Below are 24,886 nucleotides of genomic sequence, written 5' to 3' on the forward strand. Positions count from 1 at the left end.
CTAAATCCCTCTTGAATAATCACTTCTCTTGTAAAAGTCACGGTGATTTTACAGAAAGGCTACAAAACCAAACACACTATCCTGACTCTGGGAATCCTTCAATGTGCTCTCCAGGAGAAATGTAATTGTTTGTTCTTTCCCAGGACAAAATGAAAGCTGCCATCTTACTTATGCAATTGCCCTCTGTTCCCAGTGCATTACCTTTAACTAATATGAAACTCAGGTACCTGCAGCTGAGCCAAGTAATCTGCACGACCATATTATACCTACCACTTCCATCCTGTTCATAACAGAGGCCAAGCCTGATCCTGCAATGAGCTCTGCGTGGGCAGACTGTTCAGTCAGTTACACAATTGTATGTTTATGAGGAAGACACCCTAAACTGGCTAATCCTCCCATGGCTCCCTCCCTAGCAAAGAGAAGCCTTTGCTATGGTTAACTATTGCTCTCAGTACAGTGTAATACCTGCATCTTTCCATGTGCAAAAGCTTTCCCTATGTCTGGTTACTCTATCATTCTTTTCCTTCTATCCTTTCCATTCATATCAACATCACAATATAACAACACAGAGAAGAGAGGAGGCAGCTTCCTGCCAGATCAGTGCCTATTTCCTTTTCTCAATGGTTCAGAGTCTCTTCTTCAGGCTGAACGAATCTTACTGACAGCGGAGTGAATCAGCATGGCTGAGAGAGCTCTGGAATTGTATATAAGCAGTCTTCTCTTTAGAAGCACACCAACATTTATAATCAAATATTCTTATGAAGAAGTGTATATTCATGCAGTTTAATTTTTCTCACAACCTTTGCACTTTCTTTATGTCTCTTTATGTAGCCTCATTTTCAAAACTCTGTGTTAAAAAAAAGACTAAAGAAGACAACTGAAAAATAAACTAGTTACTTCATATCTCCATCAAAAAAAATCACTAATTCCTGACAAGGTTTTGCAAACTTTACTGAAGTGTTTTACATGGGAGACTTCATTGAGCTATGGAGATTCCATCTGGAGAACCTCAAGAACCAATGGAACCTTGTAATGATGAAATAGCTAAGCTGCAGCATTAAGAATTAGGGCATTAAAAAACGAACCAGTAAACACATCTCTGAGATAGGAAAACAAATAGCTAAAGAAAGCATGCGAGAATAAGCATTTTAATTTCAAGCCCTCCTACCACTGCTGCTTGTAACACATCACATTGTACGCTCAGATTACCCCATATAACCTACATAACCTTAACTTATGCTTAAGGACTACAGTGTTTGCTGCAACAGGGCATTTATTAAATGAACAAATGAGCCTGGCATAAGGAACAATAGATCTCTGTGCACACCACTCATGACCTTTAGACCCACTGATAACCAGGTGAGTACCCAACTCCAGCTGAAGTAAATGAATTATTTTATTGAACTTCCATTCTTCTGACAGTTTGTTTTTACCGCATGTATAACTTCTATCCTTCTATAAGATACTAGCTAGAAGAATGAGCATAAAATCATAAATTTTCCAAAATTTTCAACACTGTGACCCGCTTCTATGTCAGCTTTTTGTGGTGCCTTTTAAGGAATCAAAATGTTTACTATCACAAAAAGAACAGCTGCAAGTGAGACATGGGAGCTCATCACTGTGGGCAAGGGAGGTTATGCTGTGCAGAAACCTGCACCTTGTTGCTCTGCTACAAGGAGAATCCTGAGAACACCAAGGTGCCACCCACATGCCCAGTGCAAGGCAGATTCCCTGCACTTTCCTTCATTTCTACTTGCTAGAGAAGCCTTCAGGGATACAAGGGAGGTAGTGTGGGACTGAGATCTTCCCCATATCTGTCCAGAACTCTGCTGCAGCTCTGACAGAGAAGGTGAAAAATGCCAAGCTGTCTAGTATTAGGCCAAGATAAGGAATCTGTTTTCAAAGCTGGCTATGGAGAAGTAGGAGTGACGAGCAAGAATGGAATTTACCTCCTGCTGAAGACATGGTGAGAATGCAGTATTCGGCAAGGTCTATGGAGCATCTTATAACTTGGTAAGTTTTACCCAAAAAGGATTTCAGGTACAACTTCTCAGGGACACACTTGATTTATCTTTGCAGGCAAGAGTATCAGGACAGCAGAGAGAAAGCTGGCAAAAACTGCTGTGAAAGTCTACTGATCTTGCCTGTATTATTTACAAGCAAACAGAGGGAAAGCACTTAAGTTTAACACGTGACTTTCATTGCTTTCCTTGCTATACCCACAGTGTCTTTTTTCAGAGTGGTCTCCCAGGAGTGTTCTGGAAGCAGCTCTTCCCTTCAAAGTTCAGCTGGATTTCATCACCAAAATGCTGTGCCTAACCTCTTTCCCAGTTCAGATACACTGGCCAAGTTCCAAAGCCAAGCATAAGATGATGTCTTCTCAAGCGTTCTCAGAAATTGCTTGGTGTACTCTGATGTTTGCAGACACTGACAAACTTTCAAATACTAAAGACAAATGTGTTAAAGTGATAATACTCTTAACAACTGACAAAAAAAGTGCTCTCACAGACTTTAAGACCACACGTGATATTCTTCTCTGATCCTCTGAGCTCAGAGGCTTTACAGTTTCCACTGCAATTTGGTTTAGAGCCTTCCTTAGAAAAATATTGTAATTTCCTCAAGTCTTCAAGAAATACTACATATCTAGATGGATTAAATAAGGGGGTTGGATAATTAATTACGCTCTTCCTGTAGAAGAACTCACTTATTTCTACTTTCACTCCTAGCTGTCAGATTTAGTTCTGTTTTTACAAGTTTACACTGCCTGTCCCCTACCTGACCTCTTTTCTACTGTCACATTTTCATCTTCTCTCAAGGTTCCTCTGATCAGTGCTCAAACTTTGCACTCTGTTCTTCTCCAAAGAGATGTGGATTCCAGAACTAAACACAGGATTCTAATGAACTTTAACCCTCTCAGCATACTGAGACTGCATCCTGACTTCTCCCTGGCAGTTCCCTTTCTGTACATCCCTGTAAAGATGATGCACCTGAGTTGGTTTTTGGCAGTGAACCATCAAGACCATCTCACAATGAGAGTCTCATTCTGCTGGTCTGCCTCAAAGTTTTAAATCCCTAAGAGTTGCTTTGGTGTTCTTCCCATGGCTGGTCTTGTAATGTGTGAGTCTTTATGAATTAATAAAAGTTGCTGGCAGACACCAAAGAATGTATCACCTAAGATCCATTTGCTAATGCTCTTTCTACAGTAAACAGAGAGAAATAGGCTCCTCTAGAGACTAAGTCAGCTGTCTTTAGACTTCTCCAGAGAATACAAGCCATATAATTGCCTAGAGGACCTGCCTTCTCCGTTGACTACATCAACCACCATGATGACTTGGGCAGCTACACCAATGGGTGTAGGGGCTCACTCCTCCACTAGGAAACATTATTAACAGGAAACTGTTAATATCATTCTGGAAAAACTGGATAACACTGAGAACCAAAGGAAAGGGATGAAGTGTAACAGTATAAATGAAAGTGTACTTAAAAAGACGGAGGTGGAGTATACTCACACCCACAACATGAGGCTTTAAAAGGAAGAAAACCAGCTCCCACTTCTGCATAATTCAGGGAGCACAGCTTAAGGCAAGGTTCCTGTCTGTGCTACAGCATTTCGTTCTTACCACAGCCATTCCAACAGGCTCCTTCACACATTCCAGATGATTAGACATTTGCTACTAACAATTTGTCACCTGCAAACCAGAACAATTTTACAAAATTACAGACTGCAGACAACAATATTGAATTACTTTACTAAAAGAAGAACCCTAAAAATGCCACTAGTTTTAGTCCATCTGGTCAATGCCAAATTCATTCTACATTTTTACAACTTACTGGGGTTGTGTTTAATTTCTACCCTGCTCTAAAGGACAGTAGAAGAGCAACCAAAACTACAACCCTGTCCAAAAAAGAGAAGAGGTTTATCTGACAAGGCCTACTTATATGAAATCCTGCTAAGCAAATTAATTCCACATTTAATCCCCATGTCTCTGCAGACAGAACTTGAATTAACTCTGCTCCATTTTGGCTGCAGTGAGGCAGGCTAGCAGCTCACCACTCCCTTAGGGCACGCAGGAAGGTTACACAGACTCTTGTCCTTGAAATGTCTCAAGGTTCGGGCAGACAAAGCCATGGCTGATGTGATGCAGTGCTGGCAATGGTCCTTCCTCAAAAAAGAGGTTGGACAAGCTACATACTCAGGAGTTTACTTCCTGATTCCACAGCTGGGGACCATCTTTTTTTCTTTTTTTTTTTTTCCCCAATCCATCTTCCAAGCTATTTTAATGTTATAGCTGCAAAAACTAACCCAGCAGGTAGTATCAAAGATTATACATCTCCAATTCCTTTTCTCTGTTCCTATCATGAGTGTACAGACTCCCCCAAACCTGTTCTTTACCAGCTTGCATTTGTCATGCCAAGAGTCTGACCAGGCACTGCTTACAATTCAGCATGCAAACTGCTCACTGCATTCAGCAAGAGGTGCCCTCTGCTCACTCACAGCACGGTGAAAGTGTGACAGGCTTACTCTCTGCAGAAGAGGGGAGAGGACGGTCAAAGAAGATAGATTTATCCCTTCCTAAAACCTAGGAATTTTTCACCAGGCAGTATTTCCCATAAACATGTCTCTACAGATATCAGCTAATGACATCTGACTGACAATAGCTGTTACTCTAAAGCAACAAATTTTAATTGACTTTGGCAGTGAATGATGCCTTTGCTAGTCTTCATTATTTCTGAACACTTCATTAATAAGTAGGACTGATGTGAATTCTGGGAAACCGTCTGAAAAAGGGCTATATAATTGCAGTTTACTAGCTTTGTAATTAAATTTATAGCACAGCTAATGGTACTGCTATTAGACAACAAAAGCATAAAGGCCTGCTAGCAAAATATCAATAAAGAGTGTTGTTACTAGGAGAACGCTGTGATCGGGAATAGCACAGCCCCTGAGTTTTGATATCGTGCCACAGAAAACGTTTGGGCAATGTGTTTAATGCAGTAAAGGACTGAAAATCTACCTGAAATTTTTAAAGAAAAGTTTTAACTAAAGTAGAGGAAAGCACAGAGTCTTAAAAAAGAGAGGGAAAAAAATAACTCACTAGTTTTTAAGGAACTTTTGCAGAACTCTCTGACCTATTCTGATGCCAACTGTTGGCAGTGGAACCACTGCTGCTATTTGATTATCTCAAATGCAACTAACGCTATGCATTTCATATCCACATCATGGGAAATATACATGCATGCAGACAATTTTCTGAGTGTGTTTAATTCCATTGTGCGGCAAGGGAGGAAGCGATAAATATTCTATCCAGTTTTGGAAGTACCACTTTTGTATAGAAAACATAAAACAGACCACAAATCAAATTCTAACTGTTCATCAAATGGTATAAATGTTATATTCCTTGTTTCCCATGGCTCTATCTCCATGGCTGACAGCACACAGCTGTCAGCCTTGTAGCTTGAATATCACCTCCTAAGGTTTACCTTCTAATGCTGCTTGGAAACCTCACAGAGTCTATCTGTTGTTGTAGTACATGTATTTCTTTTAATCTCTTCTTTTAATTGTTCTGTCTCAGACTGGCATTTAGCATCACCATAGAACCCACTGATTGCATTTGCTGATCTATACATCAAAACTCTGATCCAAGATGTTAAGGACAGATATCAATTTTTCAAATGTACAATTATAAAGTGAGAATTTCTTCTAAAGCATCATGATTCCATTATTTATTTTAATCCAAAAGTAATCAAAAACTTATGATTAGATAACTGTTTAGTTTCCTCTACAAGCTGTGATGTTCTTCGATAGGCATGACACTTTTCAACACAAAATTGCAGGAAAACTATTTTAAAGCAAGAGTATTAGACTACATATTGGTAGTGAAAAAAACATACCATACAGCCTAGATTTTAGCCTTTACAGTCATCACAGGACACAGCAGACTGTAACAAATGCTATTAGAAAGGGATCAGCACTAAGTGTTCTCAGGACACAGTCCAAAAAGTCCCAGAGACAATGGGAATGCTTCTGCTGACTTCAGTAGGATCTGGGTCAGGTTGTAAAGTGCTGACAGATACATAAAAAGGTAACAACAAACATTCAAAAGGTCAAATATCTTGGCTTCCAGTTGTTGTTGTGTGGTATAGACACAAAAGAATAGTTATGTAGTAAGAAGCAGCAAAGACTGAAGTTGAAAGGGATGCAGGGAAAGGCCAAGCACAGAGGAAAAGGCAGGCTGTGCTTCTTAGTACCTAGGCACTTTTCTCACTTCCATGTTTGGAACACATTTCTGCTGCACAGAAACAGAAATGGTGGATAACAGCATGAAGCAATAATAAATTATTGCATGCACGTTGGCCCAGCAGGAAATTCTCCAGGGAAACAGCAGGGAAAAAAGGAAGCATGTCACCAGCATCGCCTTTATGCAAAGGCCATGAGCGTGCTTTTAGAAGTAGACTCTGTTTCAATGTTTTTGGAAAATTAATATCAGAGTGATTGCTAAACTGCCTTACAGAGTGCTGCAATCACACTCTCAGGGGAACAGCTCTACTTCAGAAGTTTGAAAAAATGGCAAAAGCACCGTGCAAAAGTGCAGCTTCCAGCAGGATGGCTGGAAAGAGGGGTGAGCTTTCAGAATCAGGCATTTGAGCACTTTTAAGTGTACAATTCAGTAACTGTGAGAAAAGAAAAAAAAGAGCCAAGAAGGAACTATTGAAACAGAACATTTCTTCTTAAAACAACAAAGAAGAAGAACGGAACAGCTCACTGTTTCCACAATAATATCTGTATACATAAACTTACATACACAAGGAGTAATTGTATATATGCATACACATCAATAATGGGGTAATTATTTTAGTAGTTCATACTACTGCCCTAGGCTTAACCTTGTTGACTTGTTAAAACACTGCAAACTCATTTTCATCTAATTTTTTCCTATTCAGAAATATAAATTTAAGTACATACACTTCAATGTTGGAGCCTCCAGGGCTGGCTGGTTTGTGATACAACCCACTCCAACGCTGCAGCAAACATGATTTATGAGGGTGACAGAAGGTGCAGCATTTTGCCCAGTAACACAGGTTAAGGGACCTTTACAAACTCCCTCTACTCCAACCTGTGGTGAGGTGTAGTGCATCCACACTATTTTAATACGGCCGTCGGGAGCCCACACCATTTTTTTGGTATATGCACTATGAACTCAGCCCTTCTATCCTTCAGCAGCTTGTCCAATTGGCACACAGTCTCAAAGCTTCAGTGGACCATGCATGGCAGCCACTGAGCAGGCAACCGTGGGACTGAACTTCCTGCTGCTGCTGTTACACCCCAGAAACTACAGTGCAGCCAATCACCAGAACACATTTATTGCGCTACAGACTTGAGGAACAAGTAAAAGAAGATCTACATACCAGGAAAAAAAAAAAAATTAAGAAATAAAGGTTGAATTCAAGTCTGGAAACTTGAAAAGAAAAAACAAACAAACAAGAAAAACCCATATTTTTTGAATGCTCTGGGGGAGTGAATCACAATCACTCACATACAGAGATAGTGCTGTCTTTCAACAGCCTGTAGTATTGCATACTCTAGTTAAGAAGGGGATCTGTAGACAAGACTATAAAAAGTGGAACATTTTGCTACTGGAATAAAACAGCTTGTCTGGCTCATTAAGTCTGCTGCTGAACTGATGGTTAAACATACAAGAGTTTCTTGCAAAGCTCCCCTACCTGCAGAAACTCAGCCAGCTGGCTTCTGGACACAGGCTGAGGAAAAGGCTGAGTGCCTATAAAAAGGTAGCATTCCCCCTCACAGTAAGAAATTCAAAATCTAAGCTATTCATAGGCAGAAAATAGGAAAAAAAAAAAAAAAAGAAAAAAAAAAGCAGCATTCTAATGAACTCTCTTTTAAAATTCAAAGCTAAGCAGACTATTATTGAGCTGGGCAATTCCAGGCCGCCTTCAATCCAACAAGCAATTAGCTGGTATCAAAAAGATGTGTACACACAATAAAAGCGTAACACCCCACCCCCAGTATCCTATTTCTCATAAGGCAAACACTGCATCTGCAATGGCTGGAGGGATCTTCCTTCCTCCTCAGTGCAGCCCCTTAGCCAGAGAACCATGAATGAATCATGTCGGTGGTGCTAAAATGCACTCCTCTGGCTGGCAAAATGAGGGTGCGTGGCAGGTTCTATACCAGGAGATACTTATGAGGGAAACACTCATGAGACTGTGAATGCTCAGCAGCAGGCCAGCCACACGATGCTGCTGGGAGAGTGTTTTTTCATCACTTGACATACGAGTTCTGTGGCTGACATCCAAGCCGAAGGAGAGCAGAGGTTGAGGGTAGAGCAGTGCTCTCATATCAGATGACAAACAGGACCCCAGATGTGCTAAGGTATTACAAAGGGATTGTATGTGGTGAATACTGACACAAAGACTCAGCTTCCTAGACCACATTCACAGCACCCACTTCAGTTTTCCTACAAATGAGGTATGCTAAAAAGACATTTTATCAGGAATACTGGGGGAAAAACAGACTGACAGTCTCACTGTGGTTCACGCAGTCTTACAAAGTGAAACAGACATAAAGTCAACTGCAGAAACTTGACCAACACAAACAAGTGAGCCTCTGATGGAGTCCTACAGGACAAGGAGGAGCTGGTCATGCAGATTTAAAGCTTACCTCAGCCAGAACTAACAACTTCTTCATAAGAAACTATGTGGAAGAAAGTGAAGCATCTTTTGCTAATCACCGAGTAGTACTTTTTGCTGTTGCCACCATATTCACACCATGACAGTTCCCAAAGGAATTTATCTTCTTGTCCTTCGCCTTCCTAAAGCATCTTTAATGATATCCAGAAGATACTGCTGTTCTGAGTTAGAGACAGAAATCCAAGCTTTCGCTTATGCATCAGGACCAATATAAGAACACAAGGAAATGGACAATGCCAGAAAGGAATCAGATCCTCTAGAGGATTCTCTCCAGGGAATCAGACAGGAAATATATATTTGGGCTGAGGAAAAAAATCGGATCTTCTGGTGGGAAAAAGAAATCTACCCATCACTTGGGTGTCAATAATAAGAAAGGTAGATACCAACTTTTCAGGAAGTTCAAAAGGAAAGGAACTGTACAATCCCCACTGCTTACCAAGAAGCTTTTGAGTTTAATGATCACTACAGAACTTACAAAAAAGACATTTATCCAAATGCTCAGGAGCTTTACATATTGCCATCACACTGTCATTCATCACACCCTCCATCTGCTCTCCTCTTCTGCTCCAAGTGGATTGCCACTAATTTTAAATCCACTTTCTGCACGTCACCCTCCAGTGAAGACAGAGAGGCTGGCTGGAGGCCCTGCTGCTGCTGGGCACGTTCAGCCTACAATGTGTGTGTGGCAATACAGAAGGACTCTCATTGAAAGGTAGCAAAGGGGCTTCAGAGAATGAGGAAATCAGGTAAGCCAAGCTAAACCAAGGCAGCATTCAAATAAGGAAAGATGAATAGAAGAAATAAAAGTATTTCCAGTTGAGCTTGAGAGGAAGATTAAGGCAGCAGCATCACACTACTCAATGCCTATGCGAACACTGTCTGACTTCCACAGCAAGCACAGAGCTGCTATGAAGAGTCACAAAATAGCTAATACAGCATGGTGGGACAGCTTTGGCAGCACCATGCTGAGTAGGTCTGAAGAGCAGGATGCAAAACCAAAAGACTGGGGAAAAAAAAAAAAAGAAAACAAGAAAAAAACAACCATTTGTGAGAGATCATAAAAAATTAATGCAACTGTAGAAAGCTTCAAATGATTTTACTTCTTGCATCTCTATGAGGGAGCAGGCAAACCCCAACAGGTAAGAGGGAGGGATGCACATGGCGTGGGAAAAATGCTTCAGCACTCCTCAGATAGAAGCAGTTGTTTGTTTAACGACCTGCATTGTTTCGCAAACAATAACCAACAGATCACTGCTGAGCCTGGATTGCAAAATCTATACAGGCTGAGAGGGAAATACTGGAATCGGGCGCAGATATTGTGTTCCTCATCTAGGGAAATTCACTGTTTGTGTACGCTGCTAAAGTACTGATTCTTGAGAGAAACAGCAAACTAGTGAAGAAAATGATAAACGTGACTATTTCTAACTGGGCTCAGTAACATGAATACTTAATGAAAAAAGAAGAAGAAAGTTGAGGAACTTCTCTGAAATGGAGTATTACAAAACACTCATTGCAAGTCAGAGTTTTAGCGAGATAGAGAATGTTTCCAAAATACCAGCGATTAAGAACAAACTTTGAGTCACCAAATTATCTTTAAAACCACCACACGCATACAGTGCCAAGGGCTCTGTGATCTGACTCTCACAGCCACTGCCCATGTGCATAATTTCCTACGGGATGAAGCATTCTGCTGAGCTGGGGGGATTACTCACAGCTACTGAGCATCCGAGTGACTCACTGCTGGATGGAGACTTAGTGCTGAACTCCACAAATGCCAAAAGTTCAATACTGAGCAGTCCCTGACACACACTGGGTCTGGAAAGCAGACACTGTGGTCTGCAGTGATTATCCCTGCTCCGTGACCCAATGCTCAGGGCAGGCTGCATGCTACCTGGGGACAGAGCGAGCCTTCAAACACCCAAAGGTAACTTCCACGGAACAGGAACACGCCAGCGGCACGCCGCACTCCGACTCACGCGTGGAGGTCAATGTCACAAAGACAAACGAGTTGAGATATCTGACCCAAGGCTTTGGCAGCCACCGCCCCACCTTGCAGGCTCCAGCTCATGGGCTTTCCACAGTTCCTCACGCAGACGCTGTGGGTTTTAAGGAAAATCTTTCTATTTAAAAAACCGTTCCACAGCAATCAAACTGCCAGCTTCTTAGCTGCGGAGAGCTAAGCCCTCGGAACTCGAAATGGAAACATCTGGTGTCACTTACGGACACGAAGGAGAAGAGCAGATCTAACTGCAGTGGGAATCGGGGGCTGCGCTGCCGTAGGGCCGGCAGGTACCTGAGCAGAAGCTGTTGCTGCTGATGGTCCTGGCGGAGCCCCCGGAGGAGCTGGGCGGGTTGAACTCCCGGCTCTCCTCCTCCGAAAAGGGCGACTCGGAGGCGGGCGACACCTTGCGCTGCTGCGGCGGCTGCGGCCGGAGGACGAGGCGGGGGATGCGGCTGCGGGACACCTCCTTCTCCGGGTGCGCCTTCTGCTCCTCCTCGGGAAGGAAGGAAGGAAGCCCCCCGGCCGTCAGCGCCCGCTCCCGCCCGCCGCCCCTCGGACGCGCCCTCCGCCACCCGCGGAGGCGGGCAGGAGGCGGCCTCCGCCCCCCGGGGGGGCGCGGGCTCAGCCCGGCTCGGCTCTGCCGCCCGCGGCCGCCGCGCAGCGGGAGAAGGGAGAGGCGGCGGCTGCGGCGCGGGGCGCCCCGAGGCGGCGGCGGCGGATCCCGCGGGCCCGGCCCGAGCCCCCGCCCGCCCCCTGCGGCACTCGGCTCCCGTCTCGCCCCTGGGGCCGCCGCCTCGCAGCCCCGCTCCAAACCCGGTCCCGCAGCCTCGCTCCAAACCCGGTCCCGCAGCCCCGCTCCTCCCTCAGCCCGAATTTTCCCGACCCCGCAGCCTCCAGCCCCGCAGCCCGCCCTTCCCCTGCAGCCCACCGGTCTGGTCGCCTCCCGCCGCCCGTGCTCTGCCGCAGCCTTCTCCCGCCCGGCTCACCTTGCCGCTTTCCCGCATGGGCCCCATGGTGCTCAGTCACGGCGCAGCCCGGCACGGGCACCTGGCATGAGCGAGAGCGACGCGCTCAGCGGCTGCGGCGGCCGCTGCGCTGCGGGTGGCGGAGCCCGGCCCGGCCCCGCCGCTCCCCGCCCCGACACGTGGTGCCGCCGCCCGCCCGCCCTGGGGCGCTGAGCGCGGGGGTCGGCGGCGGCTTCGGCCCGGCTCCGGCGCTGTACCGTGCTGCAGGTGCGGGACGGGGCCACCTCGAGCAGCCGCCGCCGCCCGCTGAAGCCTGCGGGGATTGTGGCGCGCTGAACGCGAGCAGCTCCAGCGCTGAGTTTATTTGCAGTTTTATGGATTTCACGCTGAGGCGCCGGAGCTGAGACGTAACGGAGGCAGATGTTGTAAGGACGGGCGTGATGAATGCTCGCCTGTATAAATAGCGCAGCGTGTCAAAGGTTTTCTGCCGCTTGTTATTCAGTGACAGCTTTCTTACGGAAAGTGTAGCGATGCAAAAGCTCACTTTATCCTCAGACAGTACGTTGCACAGTATATTTAACGACTGTATTGTCTCACCGGGACAACTGGGGCTGACCCTATACCGGCCGACGTGCGTGTGCTAACCCCGTCTGTCTGCTGCCCAGAAAGCGGCAGCACTGGCTAAAAGCCACGGGCGGTTTAGCAGGACTGCTAGTGTAGAGGATGCCTTGTCCGCAAAAACAGAGGAGAACTCAACACGGAGTTCTTGTGGGGCTCCGCCCTGATGTCTCCTAACAGCTCCTGGTGAACTGCAGGAGCTCTGCTCTCAGCAGAGGTATTCGGGGCAGAGATGTCCTTCACATGTCTGCCTGTCTGCTGTGTGCAAAGGACCCCAGTTTCTTTTGTGATCCTATGGTTGCTGCTCGAGCGTAAATGTTAAATGCTTCCTCAAAAAGAGTAAAAGAATTAGGAGCAAAAGAGTGCTTTCTGTGCAGCACCAAGCACATGCTGCTGGCAATAGGAAAGGTGATGTGTGTTCCTCTGGTCCTCGAAGAGGAAGGTCGACACCAGTGAGGGTTGTCACACCAATTGTTTGATGTACAGAGAGTTATAATTGCTAATTGATTAACCTGGTGCTAGGATTAGATCCGTTACTTACAGAGAGTTTGGAGATATGCTCTGCCAAAAAAATGATGCCATCCTCCCTGAGCACTGTCAGGGCATCTGTAATTCAAAGTGAGATGGTTCTGTTTTCAGAAGCGCTTAAATCCCTGTAGTAACAGTGTTGGGTGCCTATAAAATGTCTTCTAAGCAGTGGGATATACTTTCCAGAGGCACAGAACAGGAGCTGTACTCCAGACCTTCCCCTAATACTCCAAGACTGTTTCCATGGAGAATGGAAAATTGCAAATCACATCTTTTAATCCCCCACATTTGCTGTTCTGTTCAGCAGAAAGCAGGGCACCTGGGCACGTGGCTCCTGCCACCGCACGTGGCACGTGGAGGAGCGCTGCTGGGCCTGCGGTGGAGGAGCTGAGAGGCTGTGCAGCATTGCCATAGTAACTCCTCTACAGTTGACGGTGACGGTTTGATTGCTTAAACCTGCTTTATTTTCTTCTATTTGGAGCTCAAATTTTTTCCTCACTGAGAGGGATGAGAGAAGTGAAGTCCCTGATCTGCCTCAGGAGGCAAAATGGGATGCGATTCCCTTTGATCTCCTCTCATTTTTTGCATAGATTTCTGGCCCTATCATAAATCATAGAATGATCATTAACATTCAAGCACTTTTTTTTTTTTCCTTAAGTCTGTGTACATATAATAAATATTAAGGAATTCATTCACTGTTCAGCTTATTAAAATACTATTTCTGTGCAGTAGTTAATTATTAGAACTGGAAAGACTACATGCCAGAAAAGACTGTAGGGCATCACTCTTAGTCTCCTCTTTGATGTACTTCCAGTCCTGCAGTACTACCTGAGCTGATTTGCTCAGGTAATTAGCTGATTTTTCTGATTGATTTGCAACTCCGACTCAGACTGTGTTTGCTGTTGAAAGGGAAAATGTTATAAATTCCTACAGGCCTCAGAAAACCCACAGAACACAGTGTCAGTGTACTCCTCCTGAGCAGCACCATCCCCAGAGGAGGCTGTGTCTGGCTGCAAGCTCAGCAAAGTACCCGCGCTGCAGGAGCTGCCAGGGAAGGCTGGGCACCGAGCCACAGCTCTTGGGCACACCTTTTGCTTTCCTACTAGGGGATCAAGACCTGGGCAGTCCTTTTCCAGGCCTTGCTGCTCATATCTGCACTCACATGGGTGCTCTGCAGGAAGACATCTGAAGGGAAAATACAGTGTGTCACCCCCTGAGGCCCCTTTGTGTTCCTGCTGTGTGCCAGGAGCTGTGTCAGTGGAGAATAATGTCCTTCCAGTTTAGCCAGCTGTTATCAGGCAGCAATTATTCTTTCCCATAGCACACATAAAGGAACTTGGGGCATTGTTGCTTCCACACTTGAGCTATGAAGCTAAAAACTTCACCTGAAGTTTGTACAAATCTTTCAGTGACATTTGGTGAGGTATGGGGACAGGCTGCCCAAAGTCACTGTCCATGGAGCTGTTCAATAAAAGGGTAGCAGTTGTGGCACTGAGGGATATGGTTTAGTGGGCATGGTGTGATGGATTTGTGGTTAGACTAGAAGATCTTAGTGGTCTTTCCAACATTCATGATTCTATGATTCTATGATTTGTTTTTGTAAGATTATTTGTCCCACCTGGTGGTGCATGGACTCTGGACATCTGCAGATGCTGGCTTCCAGTTTGACTTCTTGTAGTGCGATGTTTTTGCTTTTGGCATTTCAGAATAACAGCAGCAGAGAAAGTCAGTACATGAAGGGTCTCCTCTGCTCAGAATTGGGCACTGCAGGAGATCAAGCCCAAGACGTTCTGAGAATTGTGTGGAGCTCAGCAGTGTGTACTTCCCATCCACCAGCACAAGGAGTTTATCTGTGCTGTCTGCAGAGACCAGGACTCATCAGAGACCATCCCTGTGGCACAGCCTTGCATTTCACTGCTCCAAACCCATGAATTTCCCTTCTTCTCTGTGCAGAAGCTCAGCTTCAGCAGGAAGGTTTCCACTCTTCATTTATTTTAATTTTGGAGAGGATGAAGGCAGGCTTTGAAGGGAAACAGAGGCTGCTTTCTCCTCGGGTGGCTGAAGGAATGGGCCATTTTGGTTATGGACTGTGGTTATTTGGCAGTGTTCTGTGTTCTTGTACAATTTGGCTTTATGGGAAGTGTTATGCTCCTGCCATCAAATTATTGCCTATTGGAAGCTGGTTCCAGACCAAGCCTGCTTGTTGCTCAGGGCAGCTTCATGTTTTTATACAACTGACACTCAGGATGCAGAAACAAATTTGTTGCAATCTTAGGTGTTTTTTGTAGAATCCTAAAATCGTTAAGGCTGAAAAACACCACTGAAATCACCGAGTCTGTCTTGTTTTGTTGCCGTTACTTTGCATCACAGAATCTCAGAGTTTTCATGCCTAGTGGGCCTGCTGTCCCCCTGTCATGGAGACAGATAGATCTAGAAGTAACTCCGTGACACCTAGATTTATTTAAACACATTCCAGCGGGCTGCATTTTTCCTTTGAGTTTGCTCTGGCCTTTTGGTCAAAAATATGCAGTCAGTAGCTCATATTGCTTCAGGACCAGGTCCAAATTTTGTTCTTGAATCACATCTCCCTCTGAGGTCAAGGGAAACAGTGAGCAGGGCAGAGGGCAGATCCTGAACAATTCCATTAATGCAGTCAGAGAGCTGATAGCGCTCTGTGTGTGACCTACAGAGCATCTTTATTTTACTAGCTGAGGCCTTTGGTGCTTTGACCTTTTTTCCCCATCTGAAAGATGAAAATGATGCTGAAATTAGGTTTTCCAAGTTTGGAAATGGGCAAATGTTGGGAAGATTGTGAAAGCACACAAAGCCAGGAAAAAAAGAATTAAACACAGCACATTGTGAATAGTAAATATAATTGACTTGGTGATCTTATTTAAATGTTTACTTTCTAACCAAGTGTTTAGTTTATGGGTGAGAAACACAATGAAAGTGTTGGTAAGCATACAAGATTGTTCATTGCTGTCAAGTGTATCAGTATATCAGTAAGGGTTAGGATAGATAGAAACGGTGAAGAAATTAGAACTGGAAGTATTAGAAGATTACAAATAAATTACATTTAAAATATCAGAATCAAAATGCTTTTGCGTAGATTGCATAGATGGAAAATCAGTGTAAAACAACCAGATAAGTATAAAAAGAGAAGAAAACAAAATATAAGCAAATGAATATTCATTTAATCTATTTGTCTTTAATATTTATGAATCCATTTTTACAATTTTTTAGTTTTGTTGGGTGGTGCAAAATGGATGCTTTTTCTGTTTTAGAAATAAATATGTTTATATTCTGACTAACCTTATTTGAATAAATTCAAATTCCCCAATCTGAGTAACAGCATCTGGTTTGCTTATCAGGTACATTGATCCTGATTTTCCATTCATGTGGACCTCAAACACTTTCCAGATGCTAAAAAGAACACCAACTGGAGCTAAACAGTGTCTTAATTTACACTTAAGGGTCTTCTGAGAATTACCTGAAAAATTCTTTCATCATCTGTAAGAAATACTGGAGATGAGAGAAAGATGAGAGGACTGAGTAGCATTATAATATATAGAAAAGTGCAAAAGGGAACTGTAAGTTCATGTCAGTCAGGCAAAATAGGAGAATAATTCATTTGAGACTGTGGCAACACAGGTCAGAGGTTAGGAATATTACTAGAAGCTATCAGAATATCTTTGTGAGAAGTACATCTTGTCAAAAGCATCATTACATAGAGTAAATAGTAACCGTTTAAAAAATTATCTGTGATGAAGTCAAAAGCTCTGCCAGCAGGATAGGAAAATGTTTTGGAAAGCAATTATAAAACAAACAAACAAAAAACATTGGAGCAGAATACTTAAATGTCTCAATGTGAATTCTTCAACCCTGGCTGTGGTTAAAGGCAGGAATGCCTGAGAATGGAATGCTGAGCTGATGGAGGGGAGTGATCTTGCCTGTGCACATGGTGTCAGTGAAGACATCTGCTGGAACAGGGTGTTTGTTTCCAGTGGGGAAAAGTTCAAGGGAGATGTGATTTTCTGCAAGATGTTTATTTAATCTGACTTCTGATAAGAACTGGATGATCTGTTTGCACCGGGCAGATCAGTGTCAGTATTACTCAGTGTTACACAAGCCAGGAAGCAACTGCACACCCTCAGATGTTTGTGTAGCAGCCCATGTACCTGGCAGTGATTTGAGTTGACTTGTATGACTTCAGGCATCTGAAGTTGCTGTGTGAAATTCTGCATTATTCAGGGGCAGTCATGGCCAGCAGCAGGCCTGTGTGTTGCACTGAGAACCGAGGTGAGAAGAGGGCCATGTGTGAGAAGGAGCCATGCTCAGGGGCTGGCTGGGCTGAACTGCTTTCCCCAGGGGCTCTCAGAGCTCTGCCAAATTCACGACTCAGCTCTGCATCCAAACAGCTTGGGAAATATGGGCTGAGATGCAATTTTGATCTGCTCTTGAAATATAGTATAAACATCATAAAAAACAAAACAAAACCAAAAACCTTGAAACCAGTGTTTCAGGAAATTATCTAATTCACATAGCAGGACATGCCTTTTCACAACCTCTGTGAAGATGTGGCTTAGTCTAGTGCCAGTGTCTAGGAGCAGCCATGTTGTAACAGCTGAGCTGAGTATCTGTACTTCCTATACCATATGGATTTTTCATATGATTTAAAGTCTCTACAGGATTGCAGTGGAGCTTGTGATGAGGCAGTGGCAAGGTCCTGAAAAAGGTGATGGGGTGAGGCTATTTCAGTTAGATGAGCCCTGGTATAAGCAACAGCCCCAACAGTTTGTGGGTTTGGTGCAATGCTGCTAAAATACAGGTTCTCAAGGAAGATTGATTGTTCTGAGATGGCCATGTACATTGTGATTCCTGTTTATTTCAAAAGCTGTTTTGCTTTGCAACAAGTGTTCTGCACTGCACTGTCTTGGCTCAGTGGATATCAGCCAGCCATCACTGAAACTAAAGGATACAAATATGGTGGATCAGACAGAGATGTTTTTAATATGTACTCAGAATAAGCGAGAAAGTAATCAGTAGTAGTATTAATTATTTCTGAATACTGCATCTCTTGGAGTTATTGAGAAAATTAATTAAGTGTCTTGTTCCATTTTCAAGAATTGAAATGTCGAATTATGGAATGGTTGAGGTTGGAAGGGACCACTTCTCATCTAGTCTTCCCACCTCCCCAGCTTCAAGCACAGTCACTTAGAGCACATTGCCCAGGATCACATCCAGACAGGTTTTGAATATCTCCAGAGGAAGAGACTCCACAACCTCTCAGGGCAACCTTCAATACCTGTTGTATCTTTACAGACTGTATTGCATTTGTAGTGTCGAGTGGACAGAAAAAACATTTGTTTGGAAGTTTGGACTGAATCATCACTTGGAGAGGAACAGTAGATGTATTTAGTATTTTTAGACTAGTATCTCTTGATGAATACAGCACTTGTTTTTTTACCCAAAATAGGGGTCTGAGAAGTGTCTGCTCATTCACCTTGCACACCTATTTGTGTCTCTCTATTCTGATGAGGAGATTTATTTCTGAGCTACTTTATTCTGTTCTTATCCTGTGAGTAGAGGGGATTCTGATTTCAGTGTGGGAAAGACGAAGGATGCAGCGACACTTGCATATCAGAAATGTTCCCAGGAAGTGAAGTAACTTTTGCAGAGAAAAGTCTGTAAGTGAGCATGAAATTGGTTGATGGCATTCAATACATTTAAGAGGATAAACTCTCACTGACCTGGAATCTAATGTGGTTATTATGAGCTCTCTGCTTTGAATCAAACCAATTGGTACATGCTTCTGGCAAAATGTAATGATTGGAGCTAGGACAAATTTAATCAATTTATCAGAATGCTTACACAGTAGCAAAAGGCAAAATGAGGGAGTGTCATGACAGAGAAAGAGATGATGTCTGCAAGTTCCCCAAAGGCTCCTCTGTGTGAGCCTAAAAGTGCTGTATGTGCTGTAGCCAAGAGACATGGTGTAGGAGGAACTATCAGTGCTAGTTCCTGCAGGGTAACCAGTAAGGTAATGGGAAAAAGGCTGTTGGGGGCACAGATGTGATTCAAGGCGTTGCTGGCCAAAATAATGTGATTTCTCATGCCCTCTGTGTGAAGCACAAATCCATCTGAAGTGCCTCTTAAATAAGGAAATACAACAAAAATGGTATGAAGTTATCAATGTCAGTGTCTGTTCAACTTAAGGGAATAGCTGAAACTGTGTTAGCAGAGCATTATAATTTGAGCTTGGAGTAGCTGAATTGGATTTTAACCACATTTCACAGGTAACAATGCCAAAGAATGGTCAAAACTAAGGCTTTTTGTCTTGATAGTGTACTTCTATATGGCAAAAACATAAACAATACTGTAAATGAAATTTTAAAAGTAAGAACCTTATGAAAACTTATATCTGAATTATCACATTATGTAGTAGATTAGCCCTTCTGGGATTGCTTTAAGAATAAAATTAGAGATATGATAAAATTGTTCAGTACTGAGGTCCTGTTAAAAAAAGTAAAAATGTATGTATGGATATTCACATGTATATTAATTCATGAAAGCATCACTAGCACCAGAGAGGAAACAGAAATGAGATGAGCTCTTTTTTACTTATTTATCTGATGAATATATATTTTATATCTTTTTGTATCTTGATCTTCTGTCAAGCCCACAATATGATGTATAAAAGCCAAAGATCATACTATAATTAATCTGCCTTTTTCCTTTCTGTTGTTATTGATTCTCTTACCCAGCAGTGGCCTCCTCAAAGGCATTCCCAAGGCAGGTTTAGAGTCTGAGCTGCTGCCTGTGAACAGGGACAAGGCCTTTGGATCTGTTTTTTTTCCCTCTATCTTTTGCAATGTGGTCTTGGACAGGGACATGAAATGCTTGTCCAGTATAAACAACCATGGTATTAATAATAGTAAATGATAAAGCTTAATGCCTACTACATCATAAAGATTGTTGTGATACCAGTTTGTGTGTAAATTTTTTACACAGTCAAACAGATTGCTGTAGCCCTTGGCAGCTTTTACATTACTGGAATAGAGATGTTGAAGAAGTGTGTTTGTGGCTCAGGTGTGTGGTTCCTGAGGGATTCATTTCTGTTCAACAATATCCCCAATGTGTATGCATTGGGTTGTTACCATTCTCACATTTCCCTTCAGTGAGATAATTGTGCTATCTGTGACACTTCAAAGTCAAATGCCACTTTTTAATTTAGGCATCTGCTTTCGTGCAATGGTAATATACTTTCCACAACTGTCAGTAAACAGCAATGACACTGCTTTGATACAAAGGCTTAGAAAGTTTCTGAGAATCTGAGTAAATATCTGAAGGGCAGAAATACAGTGCTCCGCTTCCAAGGAAAGATGTGTGTTTGTAGAGCTGTGATTCTTACTATGGCTTGAAAACATCAAGAAGAGATTTTGCATTTTATCTGATCACTTTATGATATGAGCTTGCGATTGTATTTGCATTTTCTCTAAAAACATACAAGATTAACCAGAAGAAACCAAGTCCTGGTCCTCTTTGCTTCCGCTACCTGGAAAAATGAGCCGAACTGTAAGGCTGTACCAAGCTGGCACAGAAAGGGTCTGTAGAAGGGATGGGGACAGAGTGGAAGCCTGTTTGAGCTGATTTAATGTCCTGTTCCCTGCATGGGGACAGGTGCAAGTCCCTGCCAGGGTGCAATGCCTCTGGGCACATCTAGCACTGCTGGCTTCCAGCATCTCCAGCTGCAGGGCAGGTACACGGCCAACTTCATTTTGGGGAAGACTCATGGATCAGGCCATGTAATTGTCAAATATGATTCAATCCTGTGGTCCTCCTGTATCCATAAGACCAGAAGAGCTGCAAAGTTAGGTTCTGCTCTTCACTTCCTACCAGGCTTAACTTTGGACGTCATCTATGCAGGAATTCTTCTAGATAATAACAGTAACTCACATAAGTACAACCCTTGTGCACCCACTGGTGATAACAGTATCAGAAATTCAAAATTCTCCTTAGTAAAAACATCCATTATTAAAAATTACCTATTTGGTTTCCTGATTTTCTTGTACTTTGCAGTGTCCATCTGGGCCTCAAATGACCTTTGAGTCTTCTTACTGCTTTGAGGCAGACTCAGTGCAGAATCAACTTGTTAGTTTCAAAACTGTTCATTTTTCCTTTGCAAATATAGTAACGTATGGATTCTTTTTTTCTTACTCCTTATGCCTCTCAATCTTTGTCATTTTCTTGGATATATTTAATATAGCTATTTTATAAATCAATGTGAGAGACTGTCCTTACTGCTTAATGCTTGAATTGAGAGCTTATAGCAGCAAAAAACACCTCCTCAGCTCACTGGATGCATTAGTCTTGTCTCTTTGAGGAATACAGATTTAATCCGTGTCAGCACAACAGCCTATAAATATATGAGCCTGTCGCAAGAAGGATTGCCATCAACTGTACCAACAGTTATGCACTGGTGGCTTTGAAGGATCTGGCCTCAGTCCTGTATTGAAATTATATCACTATTGGTAGATGAGTTTAAAAAAAATCTGCATAAACAATACTCAAGTAACACCCAGTGTTATTTTTTATGGTATCAGTAGAGTTAAAAGAAACAGACTTTGAGCCCTGACTCAAGAGAGGACTTGCAACAGAATGAAATATAGCCTGCTCAAGCCTACTGTAAGCAAATACCACAAGCTGTGCCAAACCATTATACTAGTTTCACTGTAAAAGTAACACCAAGAAGAGAGGACTTGCATCTTCCTATCATCATTGTTTTTAAATGGTACACCCGTGAAGAAGGCTCACAATCATCTAGCTAAAAAAATCATTATCCAATACTCAGTTTATACAAATACGCGACAACTGGAGAAGTTTTAGAGACTTACAAAATAAGGAAAATGGATCTGAATATCAGATCTGCTTCCTAATCCTATTTTATAATGTTTAGAAACCCTGCTGTTATTTCAGAATTTAGTTTTCATGGTGATTTAAATTCTATTCGGCTCCTCTAAACTGGTATAAGATGCTGACTCATTTTTTTACATTGTGTTTAGAAAAGCTATGGTGTAATGCATCTGCTATTTGCAGCAAAGCAGCAAACATGGGATTAATGTTTACTTCACACCTAGTACCTTATAACTTTTATAACTGTAAATGGATTTCTGTGTGTTCACGTCTGAACTGATGAGGTTGTATGTACTTGAAACATCAGCTGTGGGGTACATGTGTCAAATACAGCAGCTTCTGATGTTCTCTTGCCAAAAGGAACTAAGTTTTGGATGCTTGTCTAAGAAAAACGAGGCCGACATCTGATCTGGGATCACATATTCTTGGCTTAGGGCCCCTGGTGCAATTTCTCATCAGATATTTCAGGGCTTTTTCAAACATTCATTTTCTGTAACCTGACCTCCACCCCCTGCGAAAAACTCCTTTCTCCACTGCAGCAGATGAAACTGGCTGTAGCTGGAGAGCGCAGAGCCTGATAACGTGGGGGATTTTATCTTTACACACTGTCAGAACACTCTACCAACAGTTTTGGTTTCAGAGCTGAGTCAAACTTTTTTTTTAAACAACACTTCCCAGTTTTTGCCAACTGGGAATCTCCATGTATATTCAATTTTAGCAGTGCTTCAATAACAGTACAAAATCTCAAGGGTTTTATATTGATATTCTCCAAAAGTTCATATTTGGTTTATTTTTAGCCCCAAATATTGTATATTGGAATGCATCGTTTCATTGTACCGCACTAAAATTGTTTCATAGTTTGTCATCAGTCAAAAATATCCACACAGCACTAGCCACACAGTCTAATCCCACCAAAAGTGACAGGATTTGGGTCACTTTCTGCATCACGTAGCAAAATAATTCCATTCATTTTCAGGCCTCCCTTCTTTATTTTCTCCCACGTACTGCAGAATTTCTCAGTGTTGTGGCGCAGAGTAAATCAGGAACATACATCTAAAGGATACAAGATGAAGTTCCAGTTCTGAAAGTGGATCAAGTATTGTCATTATTAGTAAAAATTCCAGTGCAAACTTCATGCTTATAGTCCTACCTTTTCAGTACTGTTTTATTATTTTCCAATTGATCCTACTATCAAGCTTTAGGAAAAAACTGGAAAGCACTTTACATGCTCTGACTGTTATTATTTTAGTTTGTTTGCTTTCTAAAGGTAGCCTAAATCAGCAGTTTCTCCCATGGCCTCAGCTGGCCTTGAAAACCACAGTATTTTTTTACAGGTGCTTTTGCATGATCTATAAAATGATGTAAGCTTTTTAATGACTTCACTTAAACATTTTTAACAGTGCTTCTATTTGCCAGCTTCCTGTGACTTAGGAGGCACTGTGCAGTGATGACATACTGCACAGGCAGACATTTCTTTCCTGTTTTCAAGGTTAAAACTGATGCAATCTCCCATAAATAAATGCTATTAAAGGGCTCAACAAATTACAAGAAGTCACTGACAGGTGTGTTTCATGACTCAACTTCATATCGATTGAAGAATGTTAAAATGTGCACCAATTATAAGAACCAGAACTATGGAAACTGTTGTATGGAAATGACCATTTCTAGTTCTGTAGCTTAACTGCTAATATTGGCTAACTCCTCATTTCTTCATCTGGATATATGCGATGGTCCAAATTCCTGTGAGGTATTCACGTTTTTTCTAATGTGAACAATATCCTGCAGTTTGGTAGAATTTCATCTTCTGTCTACTTCCAAGTCAAAGAAACATTAGTTCAGGAATGAAGTTGGTTTTAACCTAAGACAAGATCATTCATTGGGGATTTGAGAAGCAATTAGCACTTTGTAGGTAGAAACATCCATTGGCAAGGTCCACTTCCAGTGACAGGCAATGAATAGCATCAGGAAGGGTGCTGGCAATTCCTTACTTCTATAATTAGAGACTCACGTTCCGTAGACATAGAAAAAGTAATTTTATCTCTCACTGTATTCATGCTGCAGTACTTCACTGATGCTGCTCTCAGTCTCTGTATGTTTCACATTTCTCACACTCTTTTTTATCACTTATTTCTACTTTTATTAAAGCTATTATAAACTTTCCCCCTCTCTTTGTCAGAAGCCACCATTCAGTTCTTAATAGGACTAAAAAAAATAAAAAATTGTCTATGTTTTCAGTATGAAGTCATACTTGGAATTTTTCCCATTCACAAAATGCTTTTAGATTAAAGAGTCTGACATCATTCGATATCTACATTTATTAACTAAACCTGAATTCATTTTCTTCTGTACAGCAAAGAAACTAAATGAAGGAAGTTTGCATTGGTGTCAATTAAATCTTTCTTTATATCTACCTTAAGGTTGTGGTTCGTGGTGAAAATCATTGTGCTTGTGATAATGGTAAATGCATGAACTAGTGTTGCAGATGGCATCTTATTCTGCTGCTTTTGGTATGGCTGTTAGATGAGGATGGAAGCAGCCCTGACCCCATGGGCAGCAGTGTACGCTGTATCCCATGGGGCTGTGCAAAACACATCTGGAGGTGCTTGGGGTTTTTCAATGTAATGAACATGTCAGCTACCTTCCTAACACCACGTGCATGTGTTTTGATGATCTCTTTTTTCCAAATACATCATATGATGTATTTGGAATAATGCCATATCATGGACAGTGGCAACAGTGGGTCACCTGCACAGGTTCAGATTTTTACAAGTTGGCGTGCAGGCTCTTCTTCATCGCTGGCAAAAATGCATGGCTAGTGGTGGTTTTTAACTATGTTAAAAATAGTTTTTTGTAGCTGAGAATTTGATCAATCAAACAGTGTTATTGTGCTCTTTGTATCTGTTGTAGTTTCCATGGATATAAATAGGAGGCATTACTTTCAGAGAAGCCTACATATATCATCTTCTTCAGGCTTAACACTTGTATTTTGTGCAAACTTTTTCTTGAAGACCATGTTTTGCAGTCACCCTTTCACGCTTTCTGTCTTGCTTTAATTGAATCAGCCCTTAAGTGACATCCAAACCTGGACATGCTCCTCCAGCACAGCCCCTGTGAGCTCAGCAATTACTTTGCACTTTAGTGTCTACAGAAA

The 24,886-nt window shown here is 42.4% G+C and overlaps 1 protein-coding gene across 4 annotated transcripts in view; it reads right to left on the bottom strand.

Annotated features, from left to right (window-relative positions):
- Positions 1–11,852, bottom strand: part of SYBU (syntabulin) — a 43,028-nt gene extending 31,176 nt beyond the window's left edge. Inside the window, exons 1-2 of one of the 4 annotated variants that reach the window (XM_090137912.1) lie at positions 11,698–11,849; positions 11,003–11,201 (exon numbers count right to left, since the gene is read on the bottom strand). In XM_090137912.1, coding sequence (XP_089994038.1) covers positions 11,003–11,201; positions 11,698–11,724 — 226 coding nt within the window. In that variant the 5' untranslated portion in view covers positions 11,725–11,849. Of the gene's footprint in view, positions 1–11,002; positions 11,205–11,697 lie in introns of all 4 variants that reach the window. The other 3 variants (XM_090137911.1, XM_090137913.1, XM_090137915.1) reach the window with 3 other exon arrangements.
- Between the last annotated feature and the right edge of the window lie 13,034 nt (positions 11,853–24,886).

The sequence above is a fragment of the Phasianus colchicus genome, chromosome 3, assembly GCF_987193195.1.
Source record: "Phasianus colchicus chromosome 3, bPhaCol1.hap1.1, whole genome shotgun sequence".
NCBI lineage: Eukaryota > Metazoa > Chordata > Aves > Galliformes > Phasianidae > Phasianus > Phasianus colchicus.